The 12,779-nt window shown below is 48.2% G+C and overlaps 1 protein-coding gene across 3 annotated transcripts in view; it reads left to right on the forward strand.

Annotated features, from left to right (window-relative positions):
• The window catches only part of STK32B (serine/threonine kinase 32B), a 361,645-nt gene that overhangs the window by 292,166 nt on the left and 56,700 nt on the right, over nt 1-12,779 (forward strand). For all 3 annotated transcript variants that reach the window (XM_060087315.1, XM_060087392.1, XM_060087470.1), the window contains one exon: nt 2,291-2,328. In XM_060087315.1, the coding sequence (XP_059943298.1) occupies nt 2,291-2,328 (38 nt within the window). The remainder of the gene's footprint in view (nt 1-2,290; nt 2,329-12,779) is intronic.

Here is a 12,779-nt window from a genome sequence, read left to right on the forward strand (position 1 = left end):
GTGGTTGAGAGTCCACCTGCCGATGCAGGGGACACGGGTTCATGCCCCGGTCCGGGAAGATCCCACATGCCGCGGAGCGGCTGGGCCCGTGAGCCGTGGCCACTGAGCCTGCGCGTCCGGAGCCTGTGCTCCGCAACGGGAGAGGCCACAACAGTGAGAGGCTCGCATACTGCAAAAAAAAAGAAAGAAAGAAAGAAAGGATGCTCTTGAATATTTGCTGCTGTGTTTTCATTCTTGACAAGTATTTATTTTCCCTTCTCTCACCTTTTCTGGAGAAACCCTCCTGGGAGAGGCCCTAGACAGGGGCCAAGTGTTTGCTGATTTGAACCACAAACACTTGACTCCAGGTCTTCCGTCTTTTGTTTTAATTGTGTGAGCTCTCCAGTTCATCCTCCCCCTGGGGACTCCCCTAATGACCAATCTCTGTTCACCAGGGACATGTGTTTGTGAACTTGGCAGCCGGGGTTCCATTGGCTTAATGCTCATCAGTATTCACAAGTCACAATGAAAATGAAAATTTAAAGCTATGGTTTGAGTGTATCTTTCTTCCCCAAAGCCGTAGGCATTACCTCATATTGTTACAAATAACCATGGTGTGTTTTCAGGTAGAATTGCTATTTGATAAACTCAGGAGCAATCGCTTTTTATTTCGAAGAAAGCTGTCATTAGTCTCAAAAGATTTGACATTTACTCTAAATGAGTGAGTGGGGCTTGCAATTCTAAAACCTATGGCTTTAATACAAAGCTTTGGAAAGTGTATGCATGTTAATGATGGGTAACTCAGAGCTGAAGCTGTCCACTGAGTTTCTCCAAGGCTGTGTTTCTCTCACATTCATTCTTCCATGTTTCCTGTGTGTTGACAAAGGTTCTTTTCCCCCACAAACTCTACTCAGGCTCTTCTGATGAGTTCTTCTGAAACCCGACCTCGTCTTTTGTACTTCTGTCTTGTCTCTGCATCATCAAGAACCTGCTAAGTTGGTTTAGCCAGAATCCCCCATCCTCCCGACCTGATCATCCTCTGATCAGGTTGCTCATCCCCTGGGTGGTTTGATCACCCTGACCTGCCATCAGCAGGAATCCTGAACCCCCCTCACCTCTGATGTCTCCTCTTAGTAACTTTCCATCCACCGATCCCCACCTGCTCCTCGGCTACAAATCCCCACTTGTCCCCGTTGTGTTCAGAATTGAGCCCAGTTCTATGCTGAGGTGTCTTTTCCCCTTTGGTAATTGCAACTGAATAAAATCTGTCTTTACTGCTTTAACTACTGTCCTGGTTTTTCTTTGACTGTGTCTGCTGGTGACAGACACCATGCTAGGGGTGCAGAAGTGAAGAAAGCAAAACCCCTGCCTTTAAAAAGCACAGCTTGGAGTTGGGAGCCCTTTGCTATAGTGATGACATAGAGAATTTTCCAGAAACTCCCCAGCCGAGATTTCGCTGCACATGGCCCACTGTGTGCAAAAGGGATCAGCAAACTTCTGAAGGACCAGATAATAAATATTTTAGGCTTTGAGGGTCACATCAGTCTGTGTTGTCCATTTCTTTTCATTTTTGCTTTGTGCATGTGTGTGTCTTGTTTTGTTTTTTACAATCTTTTAAAAATGTAAAAGCCCTTCTTAGCTCACAGACTGTACAAAAACCAGCTGATTGCTGGGTGTGGTCTTTTAAGAAACTGAATTGACATCTTCAACCCTGATTTAGTCATCATGAACGTGCATACACTTTCCAAAGCTCCATGTAAAAATCACAGATTTTAGAAATTCAAGCCCCAGTCACTTCTTTATAATAAATGTCAAATCTTCTGAGATTGTACAAAAACTGGCAGAGGCTGTGGACAAGGCTGACCAGGACAAGTTACTGAACCTCCCAGAGCCTCAGTTCCCGGGTCTATAGAGCAGAGACCATTACACCTGGGAGGTTTAGTACCTAGCAAGGTGGGAGGGCTAAATTCCATCAGGAAGGATAAGTGTCTGTACCCACCAGTAGAGCCCCTGTGCTCAGTGAGCAGTCATTCCTGGGACTCAAGAGGCCAGAAATCGTTAAGAATATTGAGGAGGAAAATATTCACACAATGCACTTGCAGTTCCAGGAAAAGGAAAGGGAAGGAAGCAAGAACACAGGGCTCCACTATCATAACAATCACTCTTCCGCTCCCCGTCTGAGCCCTCATGCCGAGGGAGAGACAAGCACTCTAGGTGTTGTCAGGCATTTATCCCCACTTGTCACGTTGGTCACGTGCTCCTCGGTAGGCTCCAGAAATCACATTTTCAGCTTCTTTGTTTTCTCTTACAGAGACATCAAGCCAGACAACATACTGCTGGATGAACACGGTAAGCCTGTTAGGAACGCTTTCTAGAGACTATTTCAGTGGGAACTTTGAGGCTCTGGGAATTTGGTCCTGGTCCTGGTGAGTTGGAGTTGAGGGTTGACTAGAAAGCCTTCTTTTGTTTTAATCCTGGTGAATGAACACCTGTGTAAATTTCTGGTCTGTGTTCTGCTGCGGTGAGTGAAGTCCAATGTATTTGATGGTTTCATATCTAAAGACATCACCATTCACGTCCTGGTGTGAGGACAACAGGGCAGAAATGGGAATGGGATACAAGGTTGGGAAGCTCTGAGCCTCCCACCCCTGCTCTCCAACCTGTGAACCTGGGGCTTCAGAAATGTCATTCACCTCTCTAAGCCTCAATGTCATCTTCAGTAAAATGGGGAAAATGATACCCATCTTCCAGATTGTCATGGGGATCAAATGTGATAGGGTGTGCTTGGCAAGCTAGAAATCAGTAATCAGTAATCCTCTAAGCCCTCCCTCATCCAGGCTTCTCAAGCTTTTATGTGTGTACGGAGTGTGGGCATCTTCTCAAACGGATTCAGTGGAGTGAGGTGGACCTGAGATTCTGCATTTATAACAGCTCCCAGTTGAGGCTGATACTGCTGGTCCATGGAGAAGGCTCCATGTCAACGGCTCTCCAACTCTGGTCTTATCGGAATCCCCTGGGGGACTTGGTAAGAATCAGAGGCCAGACCCTGTCCTGTTTAGAGAACCTGGGCCTCTGTGTTCTGAGTCAGTCCCAGGGATGTGGTGCCCAGTCAAGTCAGGACCACAAGTCCAGGGCACAGCCCAGCAATGACTGACAGTCCCCTGCAGTCCATGCCAAAGGCAGCTTTGCAGCCAACCATCATGGCAGTCTTGGAGACTAAATTCCCTGATGTTGCTTCAGGAACTCATCTCCCAAGGGCTTTCAGGGCTGTGGGCTGGAGTGAGCAGGTGGGGATTTTTCTGATGTGCTGCTGAATCTTTCAGGGATGAGTCTGCCGCCTCATCTACACGGCTCCTCTGACCTACCTCCCCCGCTCCCTCCCGCAGGCTGAGGCTGTGGCTCCAGCCCGAAGCCCCTCTAGGACTTGTGTGTGTCACCAGTGTGTCTCAGGGAATCCTACTTCGTTGTATAAACCCCTTGGTACTGGGAGACAGAGTGGGAGTGGTGGATGGGACCATCTGGGCTCCAGTCTCTTGCCAGAGGCTGAAACCAGACCAAGTGCTTTGGGGCAGACAGGTGAAATCCCTGTGCTCCCGAATGGAAGGTCAAGGATGACCTTAGGTTGCCAGGGGGAAACTGAGCAGAGCTGAGGCTGCAAATCAAGGTCCCCAGTTTGTATCTAAAAGGCAGGAACCCCAGACCTGGGTCTCAGCTGGTCCCCCAACTAGCTGTGTGTCTTCAGGCAAGTTGCAAAACAAGTAATACCACCTTGCAGGGTGGCAAATGTCTAAGATAAGATGGTGAGGATCAGCCACTGTCCCAGCACCAGGACATAAAGGTGCTCAGGAGGGCTTGTATTAGCTTATAGTTCTCAGCCTCTCCTGTCCCTTCTCTGCTCAGATCACAGAAGCAGGTGAGGTGGAGGAAGAAGAGGCACAGGCTGGGTGATGCAGGACCCCTGGCAGGGCTGTCCTGGAAACCAGGGGTGTGGAGGGCAGGGTTCTGGCTGGGATCCTCACGGCCCCTGCCTAGAGACTTGAGAGAGACTTTTGGACAAAGACCTTTCAGGCCCTGGGCAGCTTTCCAGAAGCAAAATCAAGGCATGAACACCAAGCAGTAGGAATAATTCAGCCAGTTCCTCTAGGATGAAATGAGACTCAGCAAGCCTGTGGGGTAACCAGGGCCTGCCTGATGCCGTAGTTCCTGCCCGATGCTACAGCCTCGGGTCAGAGCTCACACAGCCTTCTCTGGGATCCCTCGTTCCTGAGCTCCTGGATCTCCGTCCATCCCTTCCTACCTCCCCTTCTGTGCTCGTCCTCACCTCTCCCCCTCAGCCCTTTCCCACTTTCCTCCCAGATCTCCCCACCCTTCACCACCTCCCACATGCCTTACACAGTGTCCTGACCCTGCCCTCTGGCTTTGCAGCATCCCACACGCTCCCCAAGGATTCGAACCCTCCTCTCTTCTCTAAGCTCCTTTTTCATCAAGCTTGCTGTCAAGACAGAGCACTGAACACTATTCCATACTAAGGTGTGAATGGCTGATACCCTCCCCTCCATCCGCTTTAGCATCCATGAGTGCCTTTTTAGGCAGTGCAGAAGGAAAATCAGGAGCAGAGAATTCTCAAAAAGCACAAATCTTCTCCCCTAGGAGAGAAGGACAAGAGAGGAGACTGTGGCTATGTTTTTCCTTTCCCTGATTTATGACAGGAGATAGATGCTCATCAGCTTTTCTTTCATTTTTTCTTACTTAGTCATTATTGCCTTTTTTCCCCCTCCAGCTTTATTGAGGTGTGATTGGCAAATAAAAACTGTATATGTTTAGGTTGTACAATGTGATTTTTTAAAGGTGTACAACATGAGGATTTAATACCCATATACATTCTGAAATTAACAACACAAGGTAATTAACGTATCCAGCACCTCTTATAGTTACCTTTTTATTGTGTGAGTGGTGAGAACATTTAAGATCTACCCTCTTAGCAAATTTCAACCACACAATACAGTATTATTAACTACTGTCACCATGCTGTACGTTAGATCTCCTTACCCTGTTGTTAAATGCATAAAAAAAAAAACAGCTTACAAAACAGATAACTATGTGTTTCTATTTAAAGAGTTTGCTGATGGATCTCATTAAGTGTTTTCTCAGAGAACAAGTTGGTTGCTGTGTTTACAGTGAGTTATAAGCATAATTAAATAAATGCATTCATATTTTATTTAAAATGTTCAAGATCTGCTGGTTATACAAAATCCAAGGCTCTCACAGAAGTGTCTCTGCTCCCCCGGTGTCTGCTCTGCCTTCTGATCTTTCAGGCTGGTTTTATCGCCTAGAATGAGCGCTAATTGTACTCTGAGATTTGGGGTCTCTTGGCTAACAGCAAAAGCAGAGGGAGACCATACCTGGAGGTAAAATGAAGTTGAAGGAAGATGTAGCATCATAGCACAGTGTGAGAGGAAGAGTTGAGAGTGCTTTAGGGCTGAGGGCAAAGTGCTCTAGGAAATGGGGAATTTAAAACTGTAGAGGGAAGGGGAAGGGATTGCATTCATTTTCTTTTGGTACAATATTGCTGGGTGATGAATAACCACATGACTTTAATGGCATAAACAAGAAGCATCCAGTTAGCTCACAGGCCTGTGGGGTTACGCTCTTGTAGGCGGGGCTTGCTCCTAAGATTGAGGTCCTGCAGGGTCAGCCAGGCAGCTACGGTGACGTTGGCTGTGCTTACTCCCATGTCTGGGGGTCGCCTGGCTACCAGCTGGTACACTATGACCTTGACTCATTGACTGGGCAACTCGGCCTAGCTCCTCACGGCTCACCTTCTGGCAGGCCAGCCCTGTGTGACCTTGCGTGGCCATAGCAGAAACAGAGGCAGGGAAAGCCCAGTCACTTAAGCCACCACCTGCGTCACATTTGCTGCCATCCCAGTGGGCAAAGCAACTCACAAGACCCAACCGGGTCGGGGTTGGGCACTGCCAAATGACATGGCAAAAGGAAGGATACAGAGGAGGAGGAACTGCGGAGATTAATGCGATCATGCAGCAGATGCGCAGGTTGGGGGCTGGTCTTTAACACACGGGAGCTTGACTTCCCCCCAAATGAGCAAAGAGCCGGGAGTCAGAGACAGAAGGGCAGTGCCTGCGTTTTGCCCTGAGTGTCTACTGAGGACCCTTGGTCAAAATGTACTGACCATATACTGTCCGCTTTCTTACCTGGGGTTTCACATTCTCGAATTGAACCAACCTCAGATGGCAAACATTCAGGAAAAGAACTCTGGAAAGTTCCAAAAAGCAAAACTTGAATTTGCTGCTAGCTAGCAACTATTTACATAACATACGCATTGTACTTACAACTATTTACATAGCATTTACATTGTACTAGGTATTTATAAGTAAAGAAGAAAAAAGTATATGGAAGGGTGTGCCCAGGTTATATGTAAATTCTACACCATTTTATACATGGGATTTGAGCATCCAAAGATTTGGGTGTCAGTGGGGGTCCTGGAACCAATCCCCAGCAGATACTGAGGGACAACTGTAGCTCTGTCCTCTTCCGTATGCAAGAAAGTAATTCCTTCACTTTTGCAGACCGGCCATAAGCCAGGTGTTGTGACAGGCGACCCAAGGACACAGACCCCCTGTGGCCCAGGACATCGTGGTCTAGGGTGGTGCTTCTCAGCCACGGCTGCATGTCACCCAGGAACTGTAAAAGGTGCCATTGCCAAGGTCCCGCCCGCAGAGGCACTCACTTGACTCATCTCGCAGGAGAAAGTGCTGGGCGCGGTGGTGGGGTGAAGGTGGGGTGAAAGTTACCAGGTGGTTCTAAGGTGTAGCCAGGGCTGAGGGAGGGACGGAAAAGTAAACAGGTGATTCCGACCCAGCAGGGTCAGTGCTGGGACGGGCAGGGGTGAGGCTGTGCCGGAGCAGAAGGGCAGTGAAGCTGGGGGAGGGGGAGGGGGAGGGAGGGCTTTCTGGATCCTCCCTCCAGAGTGTGGGCACCAGAGTATTTGAGAGCAGAGCATTCCAGAGGGCAAGGGAGAAAGCGCCACTGGCCAGAGGACAGCAGGCTGTGAGGCGTAGAACTCATTCTTTTCTCAGGGACCTCGGGATGGGCGCTTGGGGATCAGAAACCTCACCTGGATCTTTAGTAACAGGTGACACAGCAGCCATGCCAGCAGAATGAATTTGTTTTCTCATTGTATTCACCACGTCTTCTATTTCCTGTAATCGGATGCTTGACTTCTGCACACTCCAGGCCACTATCCACTTGCCCTAAACACCCCAGTGCCAGGATCCAGACAGCCAGGGACAGCTCCTGTGCCCCAGAACCCCTGAAATTATTCAGACTAGCCAGTCCTAAGCCTGCTTGCCCTGCCTTGCCTGTTCCTTCCCACAGAAGCCGCCAGAAAGGCTCTTGCCCACATTTTCTCCCTTCTCCCTGTGTCTCATGACTAACGCTAGTGCTTCCCTGGGGGGGGCCCACATGGTGTGATGTGACCCCCTCCTCTTAGGAACTGTGAGTAACAAACAACTATCTTTTCAATGGCAATTGTCTCCTAATCTGTTGACTTCACTTCAAATTTTCTATTAACAGGCTCTATTTCAGAGCACTCATTCACTGGACTTATTTCAAAGAATTTCCTCTCCATCTGTTGCTGACATATTTGTCGGCAAGTGTGATAAGTGTTCCCCAAAACGGCAGTGGCCAGCAGCAACACCCCCTTATCACTTGTCAAAACACTGTATGTGCTGTGACATCCCCATCACGAGACTCCAGGAAATTAACAAATCAGGCGTGTGTTGATTCTGAAGCCTCAGATGCAGGGATTGAAGCAGCTGAGATGGAAGTGGGAAAAGCCACCCAGGCAAGTTGGGGGGCAGAGGTGTTTCTGCTAAGTCAGAGGGGCCAACAGTGGGTGTCATTATTCTAGACGAGTTTAAGGATAAAGCTTAGGAATGTGGCTTAAAGCTAGCCTGGAGTCCTTGGGAGGATTGTAATGAGATTCTTTCTGAAGACTGCTGGGAATGGAAGTGTCTAGCCCAGTGTGATGTCTTAAAGTCCTGAAGACCCAGAGCAGGAATCTCTGAGGACCCCCAATAAATAGCCCCCTGTATTAGTTTCCTAGGGGTGCTGGAACAAAGTCCCACAAATTGAGAGGCAATAAACAGCAGAGATGTATTGTCTCACAGCCCTGGAGACTAGGAACCCGAGGTCAAGGTGTCCGCAGGGCTGTGCTCCCTCTGAAGGTGACAGGGAAGGGTGTGTGTCAGTTCTGTTTGCCAGCTTCTGGTTTGGAGACACGCATACTTCCTTGACTTGAGACAGTGTAACTCCAGAGTTCAAATGGCATTCTCCTTCTGCTTCCAGACCTTGCCTGAGTGCACTTGAAAGGCAGAACCTAAATCTTGTCCAGAACCCTAGCTGCAAGAGGATCAGGACGTGTGGTTTTTCTCTCTTTCTGGTCCTTATAATACAGGAGGCAGGAAAGAATGGAGTGGAAAAGGATGCTAGGTATCAAAAGATAAGTCTCTATCCCCGTGCCTCTCACAGTCATTGCAAAGAGCAAATCATGGCTGAGAAAGTTTATAAAAACCTTTCTGTAAATCTAATTCACTGCGATTAGTATGATTGCATAAAATTACATACAGAGACGTGGAAGGGAAATGATTGATCAGGTAGCCATGGCTATGCTGCAGTAACTAATTAACCCCAAATCTAGTGACTTAACATTAAAAGCCACAGAAGTAGAGAAAAGGGGAAAGAAACTCAGAACTGTTGAGCCCTCTCAAAAGCCTTGGGGGAGGTGGTTTCCAAGCAGCATCAAATCAAATAGGGTGTGAAGGCTGGGCAGGTTTTATGAAATCACAGTATATCCCGGGGGAAAGCGTTGAAACTCGTCTTGGGTGGGAGTTCCCCCAAATCTCAGCCTAGGAGCTCAAGAAATCCCACACGTGTTGCATTTCTTGTACCCTGCTATTATTTGTTCACCCCCGCACAGGGGGAGCAGGGAGCACACAGATTTTTTTTGTTTTTTGAAGATTTATTTATTTATTATTTATTTATTTTATTTAGTTTTGGCTGTGTCGGTCTTAGTTGCGGCACGCAGGATCTTCACTGAGGCACGCGGGATCTTTCATTGTGCTGGCTTCTCTCTGGTTGTGGCATGCGGGTTTTCTCTTCTCTAGTTGTGGTGCACAGGCTCCAGGGTGTGTGGGCTCTGTAGTTGTGGTGCGCGGGGTCCAGAGCACGTGGGCTCTGTGGTTTGCAGCACGCGGGCTCTAGTTGAGGCCCGCGAGTTCAGTAGTTGAGGCGCGCGGGCTTAGTTGCCCTGCGGCATGTAGGATCTTAGTTCCCTGACCAGGGATCGAACCAGCATCCCCTGCATTGGAAGGGGGACACTGGACAACCAGGGGAGTCCCACACAGATTGTTTTGAAAGTCCTTCTTTCCCATCCCATGTCCAAGATGGGGGAGGGGGTCAAATCAAATAGAATAGAAGAAAATCAGAGGGTCATTCATTCTACATCAGGCAAAGGTGTGCCCCAAAACAGAGTCAATCTTTGGTTGAGGTGAAGCCAAATGAAGCCTGGATAAGCTGGTGCCCTGGAATTTGATTTGGTTTCTTTCTTTCTTTCTTTTCTTCTTCCTTCCTTCCTTTTCCCTCTCCTCACCCCCCCTCTCTTTCTGCCACTGTCCTGCAGTACATTCACTGTCATCTCCATGAAGACAAGTGGGAAGAGGGAACAGCACCCAGGATGTGTGATCCTGAGGGAAGTATCACAGCCAGGGTAGCATCACACTGACATCTTGGAAGTACAGATATTATTAGCAGTGAGCATGTGAGCCTGTCATGGGTGGGGCAGTTGGGTCTACAGCAAGGTTCTCATCCTCTTGGGCATCCAGCTGCATCTTTTCAGCAGCACCACTGTGACCTCTGGCTTAGGCATGATGTAGACCCTGTAAACCAGCTAAGGTGGGGATAGATGTTCCCATGAGGCTTTACTCCAAATTCCAGGGAAACAAGGCAGAAAATAATGTGGGAGGAGATCATCTCTTACACATGGACCCCCTGTCAGCCTAACTCCCAATCTAGTGCCCTCTGGTGGGCACTACCTTAGCACTCACTCCTAGGAATTCACAGCCACAAATCCAATCTTGACTTCCTGAGGACAGATCTAGAGAGAACTCACTCTGCTGTAAACAAAGCCTGCCGTTGTGTTGACTATCCCCTCCCAAGCAGACACCATCTTTTCCTGGACTATGGCCTTGTCGGTCCCAGTGAGAGCACTGCACCGCCCTCACTCATTTGGTAAATACCCACGCGGGTTTGGGGCTATTTCATTACAGGGGCTGAGAGGGGAGAAGGGAAGGGGGGTGGCATGGTGGAGCAGGAATAGACACTTGTGCAGTGTAGCTGCAGAAGAAACAAATGAAAAGTCAGCAAAATTCAGGAGGGCTTTGGATGTTTTCTCCTGGAATATATAGGGAAGATGCAGGAATCAGTCTTCGAAGTAGGAGTCCCTGTTGCTGGTAATACTGAGAAGATTCTCTGCATTGCCAATTATACCCCAATGAGGGGACTGTGGATGGGACTTTAGCCCCGTGTAATCTCCATCATCCCACCCCCCCAGTTCCATGACACAGGTAACTGGCACATCCTTAGTGTCTGCAGTTTCAAGCCCCCTCCACCCATAGGCACAGGTAGGAGGTGCTCATTAAATGATTGCTAAGTGAATGAAGAAATGAGTGAGAATTTTTCCCAGTCACATGGATGTCAAGTACTTTTGTACTCGGAAAATAGCCCATGTTACAGGTCCTCATGGTGCCAATCCTGACACTGTCTCCAGTGATTACAAAAACCATGGAGAGGGTGGCTGAGTTCCATCAGCTGAGGTCCAGCTGAAAAAGTGACATTGCTACAGTTTTAAAAGTCAGAAATTGAAATGGAGTGTTGTCAACTCCTGTAAATATCATGATAGCCTTAAGAAGTAAAGAATGAAGAAAGGTGATGGGATTGCCTACCATATTTCCTTCATTCAGTCTTTTATTTGGTCAGTTGATCAGCCAGTCAACAAACACTTGATAAGTACCTTTTCCAGGTCAGGCCAGTGCTAAGGTACTGGGGACATAGAAATGAATGAGGGAGGATTCCTGGCCTCAAGGAGATGGACAAAGTGACATATACAACATGGTGAATGCTAGCATGGGAATGACAATGGAGGGGACTGTGGAGGTACGGGTCGGGGTCCAGAGGAGAAGCCTAAACTAGTCAGTCTGCCATGGACTAAATGTGTCTCCACCAAAATTCATGTTGAAGCCTTAACCCCCAGTGTGATGGTACTTGGAGTTGAGGCCTCCAGGAAGTAATTGGGTTTGGAAGAAGTCATAGGGTTGGAGCCCCCATGATGGGATTTGTGCCCTATAAGGGGATGAAGGGACCAGAGCTCTCTCTCTCTCTCCACCATGTGAGGATACAGCAAGAAAGCTGTCATGTAAACTAGGAAGAAGACCTTCACCAAGAACCCGACCATGCTGGCACCCTGATCTTGGACTTCCAACTTCCAGGACTGTGAAGAATAAATGCTTGATGTTTACACCACTCAGTCTGCGGTAATCTGTTTTAGCAGCCCAAGCCAACTAAGACACACACACCCCTCATGGTAGTGAGTCTCCTGTTAGTGGAAGCAAGCAAGCAAATGTCAGCTGTGCATCCAGCAGTAATATAACTCTCCAGCCAGGTTTTGAAGAATGAATGGAAATCTGCCAGGCAGAGGGGAGGAAAAAGCATTCCAAATGGTATCAGAGTCTTGGAGGTGTGATGAATTTCCATGAGTTCAGAGAAAGGAGAGAAGCAGGGCTGGAGTTCAGGATTCATAACCAGGGCTGGAAGGATGATTATTGATTATTGATTCTCTCATTAAAACTTGTACTAACAGATCTCACACAATATCCTGGGCTCCTTCTCTCCCTGAATTTTGAATGTTTTTAATTTACAGAAAACCAATAGCTGAAAAGTCAGTTCATATTTGCACATTTTGTAGTAAATTTCCATTCTCCTTAGAAGGAACTCGGAGACCTCATATGGCACTAATTTTCACTTTCCACATCTTGACTCAACCGTTAAAGAGACACACCGGGAAGTTACAGCTCATCAACTCACGCGGTACAGAAACCAGAAGTGGAATTCTGCTGTCTGGCGCTCCTGTTGGACGTGAATTCCCTGTAGATTGGTCGGCTTCAGAGATGCCCCAGATTCTCCACCCCAGAGGGCCGGAAGGAAGTAAGGGCTGGGCTGTGAGACAGCTCTGAAGGGGGCAGCGTGGGGCGGAGGGAAACACCCGCCCCGGAAGAGGCTGGAGACAAACAGCTTCCCACGTATCAGCTGCTAACCGTGGATGAGTCACTGGTCTCTGGAGCTTCAGGCTACTCTTCTGTGAAAAACAGGGTAGCCATACCCCCCCCCCCCCATTAAGAGTACTTAAAGGAGTAAATGCGCTTCAGCACCAATTATGTACCAGTTATGCAACCCTAAACAACAGCAGCTTAAATAGATGGGGGATACGTTTTTTTTCTCCCTCTTTATCAGTTTCCCTGCTTTGACTGTTGCCCCTACAATCCATACACAAGCCAAAGTGATTCTAAAGTGAGTTGGATTGTATCTCTCTTTCTCAAAACCCTCTCACTTGGAGTAAAAGCCATCTGAGCCCCTCTCCCACTTTCTCTCTCTGGCCCCCTCGCTGCTCCCTTGCAGGGCCTTTGTGCTGCGCATTCCCTCTGCCATCACACTCCTCCCCCAGAAGT

This window comes from Mesoplodon densirostris, chromosome 1, assembly GCF_025265405.1.
Source record: "Mesoplodon densirostris isolate mMesDen1 chromosome 1, mMesDen1 primary haplotype, whole genome shotgun sequence".
Classification (NCBI taxonomy): Eukaryota; Metazoa; Chordata; class Mammalia; order Artiodactyla; family Ziphiidae; genus Mesoplodon; species Mesoplodon densirostris.